Below are 17,716 nucleotides of genomic sequence, written 5' to 3' on the forward strand. Positions count from 1 at the left end.
GTAACAGGCCAAATATTGCTTTACATCTATATTCATGTACTGTGCTAAATCGCAGGTCCGAGCTGAGAAAATCAACTATAAACATAGCCAAATATTGCTTTACATCTACGTATACTGCACTAACATGCAGGTAAAAGGTGAAAATGAATATACACATGTGCTGCTTTTTTTTTTTACAAATAGTACACTACAATAAACTTTCGCATCAACCAAAACTCAGAGCAAAATCATTCCCATTGGTTCACTGATGATTCTGAAAGCAAATATGCCGAAACAAGTTGGCTCTTCAAACAACATGGCCAGAGGCAGCACATAAGTTTCTGGTATCTCTTATTCCTTGATGTTCCCTGTATCTGTATGTTGAGGCTTTTTTGGATAGAGAATTATCGCCGACAATAAAGCCACAGCAAGACCTACTATGCTGTTAAATGGTTGGAAAGGGTCACCGGCACTTGCCCATAAAGGATAAGTAGGTTGATAAGTCAAAAGGCCACCTGCTTTTAAGACAAAACTAGAAGCCATAATCCCTGCACGCAACCCAATTGGAACTGAGAGGCTTCCTTGGAATCTCTGCCGAACACCTGCCAGGCCCAGTGATAATAGCCAAAGTCCTGGTACAGCCTTCAGTGACCTTGTATCCAAAAAACCAATATCAGAAAGTTGTATATAACAATAATGCACAATCTACAAAGAATGTGTTCTTTATTTCTATATTTACTTATTTAGGACAGTATTTATAACAAATGAATGAATCTGCCACACTCGCTTCTCTATATACCAGTACCACCTCCTCTAATAACAGCTGTCACCATAAAAGATGCTACGATTTAAGAACAAGAACACCCTCCTAACACAAAGTAGCTTGCTCTTTGCAATTAGACACCTGTTACTTTCTTAGGCAACTAATGGAAACAAACCACAAGAATTAGTTACAAGGGGGTAATCAAGTAGCCTTTGGCCCAATGGAATCATGAACTCTAGTTTGTCGAATGTTTGGAAAACAGTTACAAGGGGGTAACCAAATGGCCTTTGGCCCAATAGAATCAATGAACTCTAGTTTGTTGAATGTTTTGAAAACCGTTACAAGGGGGTAATATTAGAAATCTGACAGTATTAGCCCATTTGACTTCTTGCAAACCTTAGAATCAGTAAAACACAAATGAAAGTAAGAACTAGTCCATGCTTGCTGTCCAAATACAGGGCCTAACACAAAGTAATAAATAATTCAGAAGTTCTTGCCATAAAACTAATTCAGGTAGCAGTTAAAAACTGAAACTTCATGTAATTGGAGAACATGCCAACCAAAGGAACATCTTGCTCCAGAAAGATAGACGCCTAAACAGGAACAGCAAGAAGATATACATCCATATCCAAAAGAGGAACAGTTATTTTGTGATGAGAAATGTAGACAAATAACGTTAAGTCCTATAAATAGAATTAACCTGAAGTATATTTTTGTTTGCGTAGAAGGATTTTAATGTCATTTGGTTAAAACATACCATTGACATAAGGAAAATGCAAGTCCTGATAGGATTATTCCTCGACTGTATCCAAGATCAGCTGCAATTTCTTCAGGCAACCATGACCTGAAGAATAATTCTTCTACAAGAGCAACGCCAATTGATGTTACAAGCCCTTGACCAACAAATGTAAGCACTTTCCCATACAACTTGAGTAGTGTAACAGCATCTGTAGAAGATGGAACAGTAGGCCAAGATAGACGCACAAAACCAAGTAACACATTTGTATATTGTATCAACAAAACAAGCATCACCCCTCCAATCAAGCCACATAGAAAGTTTTGGATCTGAAACAGAAACATAACCAACATTAGATCGTCCAGACAATTGATGTAGAAGTAGAATGATTCTGCTTTACTTGAAACCTCAGGTTGAATTGGAAAAAAGATACTTAGTAAGTAGAATGTAATATCTCCAAAGATAAACTGCAAAGTGCAAAACATAACAAGAGAATTGAACTGAAGTTAGAAGCACCAACAGTAATTAGGCATATTGATATGGACCACAATGCAGAAGCAGGGGAGCAGGTACATGGATTTGGCATTCTTATAAATACTAAAATTTAGCCATATAGTTATTCTTCTACAAAAACTAAAACATATACCAGAAAGTTCTTTGGCCAAACATTATTATGAAATCCTACCCTATGAACACATAAACACAAAGCCTAAATGAGCATAAAGCAAAAACAAGCAGAGGAAACCAGTACATACGAAAAAAGAAAATGAAGACAAGAATGGTAAAAAATGAACCGTCAGAACCCTGATCATTGAGATAGTGGAACTGCAAATATTTTATGTTTCTATAACCATACATATAAGATGTCCAAGTATCTGAAGTGTTATGTTTCCTTTCTAAACCTCGACATATTGGAAGCTTGGAACAAGAATTCAAAATGACAAAAGATGAGCTGAACCCGTTATGAGAACAAGTCAGCCCACACCCTAACCACATCTGCCGTATCATAGAAACTTTTGTTTTTGTCTTAACAATTAGGTGCATACCCGGTGCATCCATTAGTGCCCAAGCCGCACCCCACGCCCAATTCGCACCGTGGGGAGAAATGACACCCTAACTCAAATCGTCCAGTGAGGAGAAATAATATAAAATTTATTTAAGAGTACGCTATGTCATTACACCCTTCTAGCAGAGAACCTCCTGCCAAACCCCGACCCACTTTTTAGTTTTTTTCTTTTTCCCGGTGGGGTGAGGGTTGGTTGTGGAAACATGTTATCACAGATGAGTAGATCCACAAGACTAAGATAAAGAAAAAAGCGTGAATATTTATTTCACCCAAGATTGGGTCTTTCTACCAGGTGTTCTACCCATAGATTTGGGGGGTATTCACGGGGATTCGCTCAAGGGCCTACCAGTTTAGGTAAATATTTAATGTGTTCCCGGACGAGTAAAATCTCCTTGTGCTTCAGGACCCCATAGTAGTAACAAAGAATGGTATATTTTCAAGTTAATAATACCTGCCTTGCTGATGTCAACTCTAGCCCATATCTCTCAAGTGGATCTTCATAACCCCTAATCCTTTTGCCCCATAACACAATCAGTATCATTATAGAACTATAAAGACCAATTATGCAAGCAAGCTCTGCAATATTTGAAGAATTGTGTGTTGCCCAGTTCTGTACAAGTGTTGGAAGCAAAGGAACAACAACTGGTGTCCACAATACAAGCACCATAAAGAGAAACCCCAAAATCCTGAGATAAGGAAGTAGAACAAAACAAAGTTAGAAGATGTCGATGTCAACTGACTTGCAGAAGTGGTTATTATTGCCCAATAAAGACATAAGTTACATGTTCAAATTGAGCTGGGACTCATAGATGCCAATCGGAAACAGAAACATAATAAGGCGTAACTTCCTACAGATAGTGCGAAAATGAATAAATAAAAGTGCTCCTCAGAAAAAGAAGAGTGAGTACAGAACTAGATAGCTTATGTATTCATTACTGTATTTCTTTAACTAAAATACGAAGTTTTGGCTTTAACATTACCATTCAACATTTCCAAGTACCACTTCAGTATAATCAAGTAAACCCTTCTCAAAGATTATGCCAACGCCACATAAACTGCATCTAAGAAAACTGTGTACTGACTTATGGGTCAAGCACTTGCTCAACTAAAAAATAGTAATTTCATTAACAAAGCTCTAGCTTAAGGGAACTGATCCATTAACCTGGAACGTGAGGGCTGATAGGGTTAACTCAAGAAGACATACCTTCTCGAGACATGGTACACATATGTGGGAAGCAACTAGCTAGGCAAATTTAGGGTAATGTTCCAACCGTTAAACTCAAGCAGCAATAGGTTAATTGTTTCAGGCTCATAATACGAACTAAAATCAGAACACAGTTGGAGAAGCATATTACACTTGAGCATCAAGTGGGCGATATAGTTTATTTATTCCCCTACACTTCAATGAGGTGGAATTTCTGCCTCTACAAGAACAAGAAGGATTGCCTGTGGAATTGCAACGACATTGTCATTAACTCATTCAGCAAGAGCTGTTTTCTAGACTAACTAATCATACAGTTCTCACAGCATGACTGATTAACGGTTTAGATTACAACCAGAACACGCATGTTCTCGAGTGAAAACCCAGAATGCGTTAAACAGAGGGCACCATCTTCACTTGCACTCATTGTTATTCATGTTTAGCACAGTTGTACATCTGATGAGAAAGTAATGTCAATGTGTACACGCTAATACGGATTTATACTTCACAGCACATACGAGTGTCAGGAGATGGAGCACGTTTGGAGCACATAAAAATGAAATACTCTCAAGTGTCGCTATTTACCTCTGAAACAGGGGCCGGTCAGCAAGGTGCAGAAAGGAGATGAGCTTCCCTGTCAAACTCATAGCACCACGTATTCCACCCCAAAGCAAAGCAAGTTTACCAACCAACCTCAAGATGCCACCTCTTTGCCCCAAATCTGCCAACAGTGCAACCAGCCTAGCCACACAAGGAGCAAGTTCAGCTACATAATATTGGCGTATGCATGCAGGTATATGTATTTATAGAGATAGAAAGGTTAAACAACTAAATGAGAAAATTTCAAATAAACAAACCTTTCTTGATCCACTTCACCTTCCTTCATAGGCACTACAGGACCAGCAACTGACATTGCTTTCTCCGCAAGACCTGTGACTATATTATGGTCACTACTTTTGGACATTTCCTGCTCAGGTTTCCCAGGCTCCTGATGATTCTCTTTTTGATTGAATGGCATAGAGGAAGTTGTGGAACTTTCGAGTCTATCACTATATGAATCCTTCATGCAAGTACACACTTTGTTGAATATCAGTGAAATTAATTACATAGAGGGAAAAAGGGTATGTATCAGCCCTAATCACTTGTAAAGTGAAATTTGATCAGATAATCAATAACCTGGTGCTATGTCATAGTTCAAGACTTTGTTCTTAAATAGCACAACAATGATGTAGTAAGTACATGGATCACTCCAAATTAAATTAACATTTGAGATTAAAAAGAATCCCAAGATGTTATAGAGACAAAAATGATGAGGCATACAGACAAGCATGTCAGACATAGATCATGAGCTCGAGCAGGAGTGTGATAAGAAGTTTGGATGTTGAAATTATTTAGAAGATAGTTCCAGTGTTATAAAATCAGCACCTGTACACCAAGTATGATGCAATTATGGGGATGTGACTTCCTAAAGAGTTGGACCTAATTTATTGCACTTTAAGTTTGGAAGGAGAAAAATATTTAAAAGATAGCCCCAATGTTATAAAACCAGCAACTGCACACGAAGTATGATGCAATTATGAGGATGCGACCTCTTCAAGAGTTGAATCTAATCCATTTCACTTATACTTGGAAGGGGAAAATCATTTAAAAGTAGGCTCCAATTTTACAAAATCAGCAATCTACACCAAGTATGATGCAACTATGGGGATGTGACTTCTTAAAGAATTAAACCTAGCTTATTGCCCTGTAAGGTTTGAGGAGCATGTTATTCAACTACTGGTTTGAATTTGTAGTAAATTTCTTCTTTTAACCTACATCTCCTTTGGGCAAATATTGCAATTATGTAATCAGTTTACACATATAACCCAGTTACACCACCTCTGTCCGATTCTCAAAAGATTGCATACGTAACCAAATTTCACATTAGAACAAATTGCACATTTGTAGGTTTAAAGAAAAGATCTAAAATGATAATACTCTGCAGCAGAAAAAGAAACCTTACTTGTTGATGAACCAATAAAGCAGATGCCCCTAAGGCAGCAGTAACTGCTCCAACCATGACAGTGTCACTTCCTAGACTACTTGACACATCTTTCTCCTCATAGCTGTCCTCCAAACTGTGGAAGTTGTCGTTCTGATTGACTTTATCAATAGGCATTTGATCAGAAACAGTACTATCTGCTTGTATATGATATCCTTTCTGAGAGTTACCGATTTGATCTCTTACAACTTCAATGCTCCCTATAGAATCTGCTGTAGCAATGTTGAAATTTTTTCTCAAAGAAGCTAAGCTAGAACCTACAACAATGCCAACTGGAATCACTTTTTTCATATATCTGGTGCCCTGAACGGCCGAAGAGATGGCATCTAATATATGTTCAGCATGCAGATTACCAGGTCCCAGCAAGTGCTCACCATCCCATGACATTATAAGCTGTTTGTCTTGTACTACAGCCAGTGAGATGGTATCGGCAACATGCTCTAATTCTTTTTTCAGCACGGGTGCTATATCCTCCATATCTGTTGCTTGTATTCTTCGGCAAACCTCAACCTTCAAGGAATTTAATATATTCTCTTTGACGAGTTGCATAAGCACCACAGATTCATCATCCAGAATCTCAAGTTTTTCTTTGGTTTTTATTCTTTTCTTATATTCCCCAAGTGGGTCCCAATCACTTTCAGCTTCTAATATTACATAAGATGGTTCAATAATGTCATCATGGCATTCAACATCAGTTGGCAAAGTGCTCTCAACATTTATGTCTATACCTTCAGGAGATTGCTCTGAGAGCTTCCATTGACCTACTTCTGGAACATAATCAAGGAATAAAGCAGTTGTGGCATCCGAATCAAGCAACTTATCATTTTTCATACTTGAACAAACGTTACTTTGAAAGTGGTGGTCATAAAGAGAGTTCCTATATGGAAGTTTAGCTATGGAATGTGGGATGTCATCTCGACTGTTGTTAAAGACTTCAGCTTTATCTTTTTCCTCTGGGGTAAGTTCGCTAATTGACATGCTCTGCAGGTGATTACCTAATTCATTAGGCTCAGTTGTCATGTTACTTTTTCCATTCTGTTGCAAATCAGATTCGATTTCAGTCTGGTTTTTCTTAGGCCCAGAGTCTGCAACTTTGTCCTCAACCTTTTCTATATCACCAATTGCAGTTTCATCATCACTGTTCCCTTCCAACTGAGTAATCATATCTTCAATTACACTAAAAACACTGTTGACTGCTACTTGGGTTGAATCATCCATCCCTGTTAGTGCATCAAACGCCTGAGAAACACTAAATGATGGAGAATTAGAACTGCTGTGACTTGGGGCAGGCTGTGCACTTGATTCTTCCTTTTTCTGATTTTCACCTTCATCTTTTGCCATCAACTGGTTCTCCAGAGAAGATGCTGAAGGCAACAAACTTTCCTCGGTCCTTGGGATTACATTACTTGGCTGATCAGTAGAAAATTGTGCATCTTTCTCTTCTTTCTGTTGAGCCTCTTTCTCTTCTTTTGGTTGAGCATCTTTCTCTGCTTTTGCTTGAGCATCTTTCTCTTCTTTCTGTTGAGCATCCTTCTCTTCTTTCATGTCTGAGTAAGTCGTTTCACCTTCTTGTTCCAATTTGACCTGTTCCCTGACTTGATCGTCCGAGCTACCAGACTTTTCCGCTCTACTAGATACATTGGGGATAGCACTTGAACTTGCATCATGAAAACTAGAAGATTGAGCGGCTTTTTCTTTGGAAGAGTCGGCACTTTGATTGTTGCTTCCCAATTCATCATGGCTTGTCTTCGCTGAACTGGGAATATCACCACCGTGATGACTTGTTGACGGTAACTGACTACCATCTTTGGAAATTCCAGGGTTCGCCAAAGTTTGATCCCCAGGTTCTTCCCCACCGCCAGAAGCAACATTTTTGCTAGGATGGCCATTGGATTCCTCTGCCATACTAGCATCCCCCTTGTTATGCTCAGAAGTATTTGGCTCTTTCAGCCTGGATTTTTCTTGCATATTTGTGTTCAACCCTAATGTCACATCAGGAATGCTACTAATACTTGAGAGTCCATTTAAGTTGTTCTTTTGGTTTTGCAGGATCACAGTAACAGCACTGGTGAGCTTTCCTCGAACATCTTCAGGCACAGCACCTTTCAAAGCATTCATTAGGGTCTCTCCTTGACCAACCGCCGTCAGGACCTAATCAAAGCCATCACATGCATAAACACCATAGGCGATACTTCGCACTATTCTTAATCAACATCCTAGCATGCAAAAGAAAAGGCTTTAAACTCTTTAAATCAGGTGATCCTCCAACTTGATAATGTTGGATACACCAACCTTGATAATTAATGCTTAGTGAAAGTGGGAAAATCTTATTTATCATAAACGAAAATTCTCTTTGTTAATCATCTGAGTTATATCATGTACAGTGATACTGAAAACATACAGGATGAAGGCAAGCAGGGATTAGAGACTCCTTACTTAAGATAGGAATGCAATTCTTTAACATTTCAGTTTGTTAAGTTCTATAAAATGCTATCCCTGGAAACCTTTTAGAGAACACACGGTCGAAGACGTCCATAAAGACTATATTGAATAATACCTTGGTGAGTCAAAAAGAAGTGAGCCTTTCACTGTTTGGGCTAAATAGCAACCTAAAATTTTTCACACCACCAAACAATTTTCGATGCAAGCAGCTCACTTTTCTCACTCTGATGGTCAACTATTTTTTGGGAAGTGAAAATGAATCTCCCATTTTATGGGCTTCCTCACATACTGATGGAAGATATCCTTCATACACCCTATATGTAGATGCCTCCTACGTAGAAACCCTAGAAGCATTATATAAGCATGTGGTCATCATGAATCTCCAATATTGTTACTTGGCTTGTTGAAGTAAGACGTGGACCTAGACTAGAAGCTTCTTCACCTTACTCTCTCACTCTCTGACATGAATACACACACTCTCTCTCACCCTCTGAATTTTGAGGAAAATGATTCACAAAGCATTATATTGATATTCTGAAAAATATAAGCCATCACAGGCATTACCTTATTCTTCTGTTCTTCTGATAGAGCTTTAGGCAACTTCTTGTCAAGCATATTCATCACAACTTCTGAAGCCTGAAGCACTTTCCCTCTTTCACCATCTACAACATCAACATCCCCTTCCTTCACTAGTTCTGTCTCTACAAGGTTTGTTTGTGTGACCATTCCATTGCTATCTGTTTTTACTTCTTTATCTTCGGCTTTAGATTTTTGTGAGTCAAAACCAGAGTTAGAATAAGCATATGCATCACTTTTCATCATCTTTTTCGAAGTATATGCGGCATTCCCATCCAAAGCATCCACCTGGTGAAGGTTCAGAAGATTATTGCTTTTGCTACTTGCATGAGTTGTATTGTTTGCCATCAGTTTTAGACGCTTTGAAGGATTGATGGTTACATCACTGTCCTCCAAAAGAGGATGCCGGCCTTTCAGAAGCCCGAGCTCAACAGCTGTAAGCCACTGCATGTAGACATGCAAGATAAATATTATGCATTGACTAACCTAATAGAGTAAATGTAGAAAGTCAATGCATTATATTGATTTGTGATAAACCAATAACCAATAATACAAATAAATTAGAACTTCCCACTTTGGAAGCTATGTAATTATACTGTCTCTAAATAATTACCTCAATGACAAGATGCTGACACCATGATACAGCAGATGTCCCAGTAGTGCTTTTGTCATTTGATGGAAAAGAGCACATAAGCAGACTGGTAAATGGATTTTCCATTATCAAGCCGCGCGGAATAGAACAAGATGGAACTGCATCGTTCTGATACAAACCATCAGAATTCAAAGTTGTCAAATACTGAATTGGATATTCAAAAGCATCAAAAGTTCTTCAAGTCCTAGGCAAAGATTATTACTTTCCAGTATTCCAAATTAGAGTTGCAAAGTTATTTAATTATTTATCAACAGGCAATAGACAGGAAGCATACATGACATGCATACTAAATTCAATAACATTACATGACTTGACTTTTCCCTTGAATTTTCCAAATAAGTTCTGGAAACCAAACCTATAACTAGTAGCAGCTTGCTGCAAATATCTTGTAGCGCCAATGAATATGATGAAGCATTTTTAAAGCAATGACTGAATAGAATGGGGTTGAAACACTTAGATTAAGAACTTCGGAAATCAGAGAAAGGACAAAATCATGCATGCAGTATCTCCTTTCGACAAAGCCAACATATGCGCAATTGTGATTTGATCAACCTTGCCTCTTTTCTTAAAATGTTTCATGAACTTCGGCAGCATCAATATGCAGGAAAGCAAACATGCATATGTATGCGTAAAGGTGATCATGTTAGACCCAGGAGGTAATGAACAATGGCTAACAATATAATTTACCTGAATAAAGAGAAGCGGAATCTTTACATCACCAACCACGTCTCTTGAGCTGGAGTTGACATAAAATTCTTCAATCGAATCAAATCCATACACCACCATAGATATAGCCTCCTCGAAATCCCTGAGTGATCTAGCCTGTAAAGCCCTTTCCACATCGAACCCTTTAGATTGACCCTGGAATAGTTCCTGGAAGCGTAAAAAGACATTATGAACCGGTTATTGCAGAGATAAGATAGGGGCGGGAAATAAAATTCAGATGTCAGAGGAGTCTGATAGCATAACCAAAAAAAAGTCAATTCGATTACTAAATACTTTAACATCTTCACCATATGCTCCCCTTGAAGTTTGGTATCATAACTTTTCTGTTTTAAACCACCAACAGAAGGTGCTTGATAAGATACATATAGGCGCAATGTGAATGCTAAGGCTATTGTTTGGCTTGAGAAAGTTGGCAAGACTAGAAACGAGGATATTCAGACTCGATTAGGGAGAAATGAACACCATTGAGATGATTTGTACATCTCTCGTATCGTCAACCATGAGAAGGGGCAACATTAACTGACATAAAAGCATCTCCAACAGATTCTTCAAAATTTCTCCAAAATGGAGAATCAAAATTCACAATCTCTAAAACAAACTACATCCAACTCCAACAGCTTCTCCTTTTCGGAGATTTCAACGTTGACTATATAATTAAAATATTTCATGCATTTAATAAACTATTGTTTCTCTCTCATAAAAATTTAATTTCAAAGTCTCTTGGTAGGAATATAATAAAAGTATCGATGCACCTATATTAGTCCAAACTATCAACAAAAAAACATATCTTGTGTTGTCTTGCCTCATTCTGCCACCAGACCGAGTTTTACACAAATGGCCAAATTGCTGCTCTAGTAACCCCAATTACACATCTCCTTGTATTCTCTATTTCAGATCAAGAATCCAGAGATATAGTTACATACACGAGGTGCATATTAAGCCACACACTCAGAGAAATGCACCTCCAAAGCACCTAATTTGGAGATTCGGCACCGGTTAGAAGCACTAAGTAGGAGGGGAAGTACTTAGTACACCAAAATTAACAGAGATTAGTCAAAAGAAAATCAAAGTGAGGACTTGGAATGGACGTTGCCTTCCTGCTCTCAGACTTGGTTCACTCTTCTGTAACTTCAAATAGTATGTCTATTTAGTTCCCCAAATAGTTAAGAATAAAAGGCTTTGTTGTTGTTCGTGCTGTTATAACTTTCTGATTTTGACATTTACCGGTCAGCCCATAGATGGATGGTCATAAACGGAGATTAATAGTATGTCATCACTGCATTCCATCGGAGCCATTTCTTATACTTTGTGAAAATCAACAGGAAGGGGAAGAAAAGCATTTCTTGTTTCTTAGTCAAATATATAATGTGAAAGAGTAACAACCTTGTTGGATTGCAGTATATCAATCAAGCCACATGTGAGATTCTGATCAACATAAAGGCGATTAGAGGATGCAGCAGACCCTTTTAGATCAAAAGGATTGTCTAGGCATGTGGCAGCTGTAAGAGGTGTTTTCTCTCCAACTTCTGCAAGATACTTTGTCAACATATTTGCACCATAACCCAAGCCAACACCCATCAACGTTGTCCAAGGTCTGGCCTTGTTGATGAACTGTACAGTTGTGCGGATATCATCGCTGTCAGCAGCTGTAAATAACCTACACATATAAGTAGTCAAAATGTCCTACTATCAGTGTAACACAAAAATATGAGAGTTATCAAGGATGCAAAGAATTTCAGCATTAAAAATTTAATATGAGACATAGTATCATTGCAAGTAACACAAAGAAGTTTGATCAAGTGCGCATTTGGTTAACCATGATAACTGTCAAGTTTCTTTGCAAGTAAATTCATAAATAGAGTTTAGGCGTCACTTCTTATATCATTAAGGAGGTAAGACATCATAAAGCATTTCAAGTCACATGGGATGACTATTGCCGTAGTTATCAAAGTAATCAAGTAAGATACTTGAGGGTTTATTGAGGTTTAAATTTAGAAGCAGATTTAAAGAGGTGAAGTGTGAAGTCTCGTCCCTCATTGGTAGCGAATTAGAATTTCCTTACAAGTCATAAGCCATTTGTTGGTCCAAAGATGAAATTCTTAATGATGGTTGTAGTGACCTATTTTTGGAATAATAGCTACGGCAGGATCAACCGCATTTTTTGGGGCGTTACAAATGGTTTTTAGTCATCAAGTTGTAGTAGGTTGGAGGGATAATGATTCTGGGTCCATCTGGGTTTCTGTGTATGCCTTTCATGAGTAGGATGTGAGGGATTGAAGTGGGGGAAGGAGATTGTGACATCTCATCCATCCCACAGTGGTAACAAATTAGGCAGTCACTTACACTAGTATAGTTAATTAGTTGCTTTGGAGTCGGCCACAAGAAGAGCTTAAAGAAGTGAGGTACATGCAGTTATACATAATCTGTCGATCACTTGTGCAACTGAATGTCTAGACAAAATTAGCACATGGTAAAGTTATCGTCTGTTATCAAAAGGCAGGCCTGAATTCGTATCCTTTCATAACATTATCTTGGTAGTGTTTAAGCTAAGAGGTTTTTAATAGGGAAGTTAGTGAAAAGATTAGAGCTTACCGTGGTGTTGTCAGCGGTGAACGGGCACAACCCCTGGGATTCATGACTATGGGGAAACAGCCTCGCTTCAAGCATTCATATACAAAGGACCTTACATTCTCATCCATACTCCCATCCGAAGTCCCAGGAACAATGAAGATGGTGGTGTCCAAACCATGTTCATGGGTCAACGTCAAATTGGCAGGCCAATCCAAGGAAACCACCCCACCATCGTCGGTGTTGACGCATAGTCTCTGATAGGAAAGTTGTTGCTTTTCTAATACTAAATGATCATCATTTCCTTCGACTTGCTGAATCCGTCCTCTATCGGATGTAACAAGATGGCCATCCTCCTTGACCAGTTTCTCAATTGAATAATCCAACAGAAGAGAGGAACAGCGCGACTTGAGAAAACGGTTAAACGGCGTGGGAGAGGTAAAGAGAGCCCAGTCCCCAAATTCAAGGGAGAGGTGTGTACTGGAGGTGGTGCGAGTGGAGTTGTAGAGAATAGCGAGAGCAGTGGTGAAACCTAGGGCTGGAGCAAGCAAATCCAGTGAATTCAATTGAGAAAGAAAGGAATGGATTAAATTGTCCTGTGATGAATATGAAGATAAACTTAACTGATGAAATGCGGATCTTCTGAGCCTTGGACGCCTCCGTGATCGATGGAAACTTGTCCCAATGATGTTTACTTGAGGTGCACATAGCCGAATATCTCTTCCTAGAAGTAAATTGCATTTCAGGCTCATGTTTCTGTTAGTATTCAGATCGAATTCTCATGTTGATATGCAAAATCCGGCGTCTATATATTGTAGGGTGGGAAATAAACAGTATAGCATAGGGAAGAAGGATGTATGGGTATGGTGAAATTGGATGAAAGCAGCGCCACATAAACAGCCGACCTCGTGGAACGCTGCTGGTCCAGACTACCATGATCGCGAGTCCCGATGCCACTAGAACACCCTAGTCATGACTCATGAGTCATGCAATTGCCAATCTGCCATGGATGGAGCATCAGTTCAGATTCAGATAATGAAAATAATGATACGGGTGTGAAAAAGAAGCCCAGCCCAGCCCAGCCCAGGTAGCCAAGCCCAATTACAAATAAGGCTAGCTGTAGCTCCACACCACTCAAATATTGTTGTTGGTCGTTAGATGAATAATAAGTAAAAAGGGGTCGGGTAACTGGGGTTAGTATTTTGGTTGTTAATCAAGATAATATTATTTAGATGAGGATTATCTGTTATAGATTAAAATAAGTTATATCTTGGTAAACATTAAAAAATGAATTTTAGTTAGCAATCGTTTGGTCATGGAAAATTTAATTAACAAGCATACATCATTATTTAAATCTAAGATTATCTGTTTTTACAGGTTGGCATGCGTGAATGAATGATGGATGGCCAACTCTTTTCCTATAGCTATAGCTATAACCAATTAATGAATATGAAATACGATTGCATTGCATGTGTAATTCACATGCTTTTGTTTACATGTGTTTTTCACGATAGTACATATGCCCTTATATTTGTATCGACGTAATCATGATTTTTCTTTTAGTTCTATCAATCCATACATATATGCATATCACCTAATCATTGAGATACTTGGTTGGTAAGTTAAAGTTTAATTCTTTAAGCAAGTAATGCTCATCTTGCTTCCCTTATAATTAATTATTGATTCTATCCAACTAGTATTGTTATTGTTATTGTTATTGCTTTACCTTATCTTATATGCATTAACAGCCTAGCCTTCATTAATTAAAGCATCTATCGATATAATTAATGCTTAGTACCAAAACAACTAAATGTTTACTTGAATGATTGCTCCAGAAAGATGGAGATGAGCTACAAACCCCAATGAGAGCATTCATTCATGATGTAATTAAAAAAATGCATTTTACAACTAGTTGTTGTATTAAAGGATAGTTATAGTAAATTATATCATAACATCTTTATATAAGACAGAGAATAGTTGGTCATGTAATTAAACTTAAAAGTCCATAACGTATTTTATTAAGAAAGTTGTAGTAACTAATTAATGATTATTTACATTGGAGCAGGCACGTATTCATGTCATAATAAATTGTAAAAAATGAAAAGTGTTGTAAAATGTTGGTTTATGTAAAAAGAAATTGAAAACATATATATATATATATATATATATATATATAAATAAAAATAATAATAATTTAAGGAGAAAAAGAAAAGAGAAAAGTTGGTAGTTTGGTGTGGTGGTAAGAGAGGATATAATAATTTGAAAGGGTGGTGAGGATGAAGACAAAAACATATATTTTAGGGGTCACATGCCTGTCGCTTTCAAATGCAAATGCATGTTTAGCTAGCGGTAGGAGGAATATATACATGATGCATGATGCATGATGCATGATGCATGATGCATGAATCTTATTAACATACATATATCATATCATATAATATTATTATCATACTCAATCTCCAATATATATATATATATATATATATATATATATATATATCTCTTTTTTATTTTGGATTTATGTTTCTATTTGACGAACAAAAACACACAAATTAATTAAAGAAAAAATTGAAGGGAACATCCATCACTTTCTTCTTGGGAGACACAAAGAATAATAGTAAGTTAAAACGGATACATACATTATTGGTGAAGGAAGCCAAAGGTATTGTATTTGTCTTTTAATCATCTTAAACTAACTACTCATCATGTATCCTTAATTTTTATAAAGAAAAACAAAACAAACCAAGATTCCCATCAATTACAAATCAATATCCAATATATATATATGCATAAAATGGTCCCAACATTCTAATAAACTCGAGTCCGAATCCATATCAGGTCAAAAAGCTCGACTAGACAAAATACTATATTTTTTAAAAGTCAGTTAAATATCGATCAAAAAATGCCTAATTAGACCTATTTTCATATTCAAACCTTGCATGGTCTAGTCCAAAATTTTATTTGCTTGTTAAAAATGGGTATGCAAGAGTAGGTGCATGTATGAAAAAACTAGTATATATCATGCATCTCAAATCTCTAACATTTTATTTAAAATATGTATATATTATTTGTAAGAAGTAATCAAATCATATTATCTTTCTATTTCTCTCTACCAACTATATATATATATATAGAGAGAGAGAGAGAAGAAACAAAAAAACATGGACCTAGAATATATCCAAGAATGAATTAATAGTTTAGAAACAAAAAAACAGCACAATATACATACATACATACATATAATAATAATAATAATAAATTATAAAGATTGTGGCAAATGGTCCTTGTCTTAAGAAGCAATTAACTGACTGGTATACAAGCAAACCTGGTCTCAACTACAACAATATGTGAATGTGGGTCCATCAAACATCCAACCCCAGCTAGCTAGCTAGCAACATCCTATTTCTCTCTCTCTCTATATGTATATATATATGTCTAATTAATTAATAGACACATGCATGCCTCAACCCTTGTACACTTTCTTTCAATTCTTTTTCTTGAATCTACAATTAAGAATGCCTAGAGGAAGAGGATCAGGAGGCAAGCTAACCAAGCTCAAGTCAGTGCTAAAGAAATGGCAATCATTGGGCAAGGCTACTGCAGCAGTGCGTAATGAAGAGAACGATTACAATATTAGAAGAGATTGCGAGGTGGAGCAGCAGGTGGTGGCTGTGTACGTGGGCAAATCCCGACGGCGTTATGATATAAGCTCAGAAGTGGCACAACACCCGGTGGTTCAGGAGCTGGTGGAACGTTCTGGCGACGGGGAGACGGTGGAATGCGAGGTGGTGCTGTTTGAACACTTGTTATGGATGCTTCAAAATGCGGATCCACAACCAGACTCTCTAGACGAGCTGCTCGACTTGTACGCTTAATTCATTAAATTCTAGCTACTTGACCTTCTTCTAATTCAAATTTAATACCATATATATATAAATTGATTTGTGCTTATTTATTTATATATAATATCAAACACCATCCACGTACTTCAATTCTATATATGCTTGCTGGCCAGGCTGATTAATCCATGAATTAAGAAACCCAACTTAGGTTTAATTAAATTTGTGATTGTGGTTGAATTGATTCATTAACTCTTGTGGTTGGGTGACCCTGACCCTGACGCCTCCCAACCAAACTAGACAGCTAATAAATTTGTTTGTGGTGGAAAATACAAAAAAAGAAAAAAACATGTAACACGCAAACCATTCTGAAAATTAAATTTTAGATGGATTAAAAGGAAATTGATTGTTATTTTAGATAAGAATTGAATGATAAAATAATTAAAAATGGTGCGGTGATTGAGGAAGACAATTGCAATTGTGTCTTTCCTTGACTCTCTTTATTGAGATGGGAGAAATTAATTGCTTCATATCAATGCCACCAATTTCATTAAATTCTCTTGTGTCTTTTTCATTAATTAACATTACTTCCACCAAACTATATATACATCTTCATTAATTAATGGCTATCAAAAATAGATGCCTCTATCTCCAAACTATATATAAGATACACTTTATATCTCTCTCCTTCTCTCTCTGTGTGTTTTAATTAATTAGGATCTATTAATTTAATTGATTCTTGTTTTAATAATTAAGAATGGAATTGGGTTTAACAAATTCTATATTTAAAAAACAATGACATATATAGGTATATTTACATTTTTGCAGATGGCCCCTAAAGTCTCAACACCAACTTTGATGGCTAATACATAATATTTTGTCACATATATATAAGTGGTTTAATTAATGCATATGATTACAATACATCCCTACCTTTTAAGACACGTATAAATAATTAGTATTGAATATGTTTCTGGCATGTTTTTCTTGAAGTTGAAGCAGAAGCACAACATAATTATTGTTCATGTATTGAAGAGATGTATTGTAGATTTGTAGGGTACAAGTAGAAGTAGAAGTAGAAATAGAAGTAGAAGTAGAAAAAGCAGTGGACTGAAAAAGAAAAGTTG

At 37.0% G+C, this 17,716-nt stretch overlaps 2 protein-coding genes across 5 annotated transcripts; one reads left to right on the plus strand and one right to left on the minus strand.

Annotated features, from left to right (window-relative positions):
• Nucleotides 1-7: 7 nt before the first annotated feature.
• On the minus strand, nucleotides 8-13,698 carry LOC112516418. Of its 4 annotated transcripts, none has more exons than XM_025123438.1 (12): nucleotides 12,775-13,698; nucleotides 11,566-11,839; nucleotides 10,144-10,329; nucleotides 9,418-9,564; nucleotides 9,186-9,248; nucleotides 8,793-9,092; nucleotides 5,748-7,937; nucleotides 4,603-4,805; nucleotides 4,331-4,486; nucleotides 2,996-3,230; nucleotides 1,500-1,807; nucleotides 8-631 (listed from the first exon to the last, which is right to left on the minus strand). In XM_025123438.1, the coding sequence occupies exons 1-12, from the start codon at nucleotides 13,500-13,502 to the stop codon at nucleotides 331-333; spliced, it is 5,091 nt and encodes a 1,696-aa protein (XP_024979206.1). In that variant the 5' UTR covers nucleotides 13,503-13,698; the 3' UTR covers nucleotides 8-330. The 4 variants fall into 4 exon arrangements, 3 of the variants coding, with proteins under 3 accessions (XP_024979206.1, XP_024979207.1, XP_024979205.1); XM_025123439.1 differs by having other exon boundaries at nucleotides 8,793-9,248; nucleotides 12,775-13,288; nucleotides 13,375-13,462; XM_025123437.1 differs by having other exon boundaries at nucleotides 8,793-9,248.
• A 2,513-nt stretch (nucleotides 13,699-16,211) lies between these two features.
• LOC112517399 (auxin-responsive protein SAUR77-like) lies at nucleotides 16,212-16,677 on the plus strand. The gene has a single exon (XM_025124816.1). It carries the CDS (start codon nucleotides 16,266-16,268, stop codon nucleotides 16,623-16,625), a length of 360 nt encoding a protein of 119 aa, XP_024980584.1. The 5' UTR covers nucleotides 16,212-16,265; the 3' UTR covers nucleotides 16,626-16,677.
• The last annotated feature ends 1,039 nt before the right edge of the window (nucleotides 16,678-17,716 follow it).

Source organism: Cynara cardunculus (genome assembly GCF_001531365.2).
Source record: "Cynara cardunculus var. scolymus isolate 2C chromosome LG 8, CcrdV1, whole genome shotgun sequence".
NCBI lineage: Eukaryota > Viridiplantae > Streptophyta > Magnoliopsida > Asterales > Asteraceae > Cynara > Cynara cardunculus.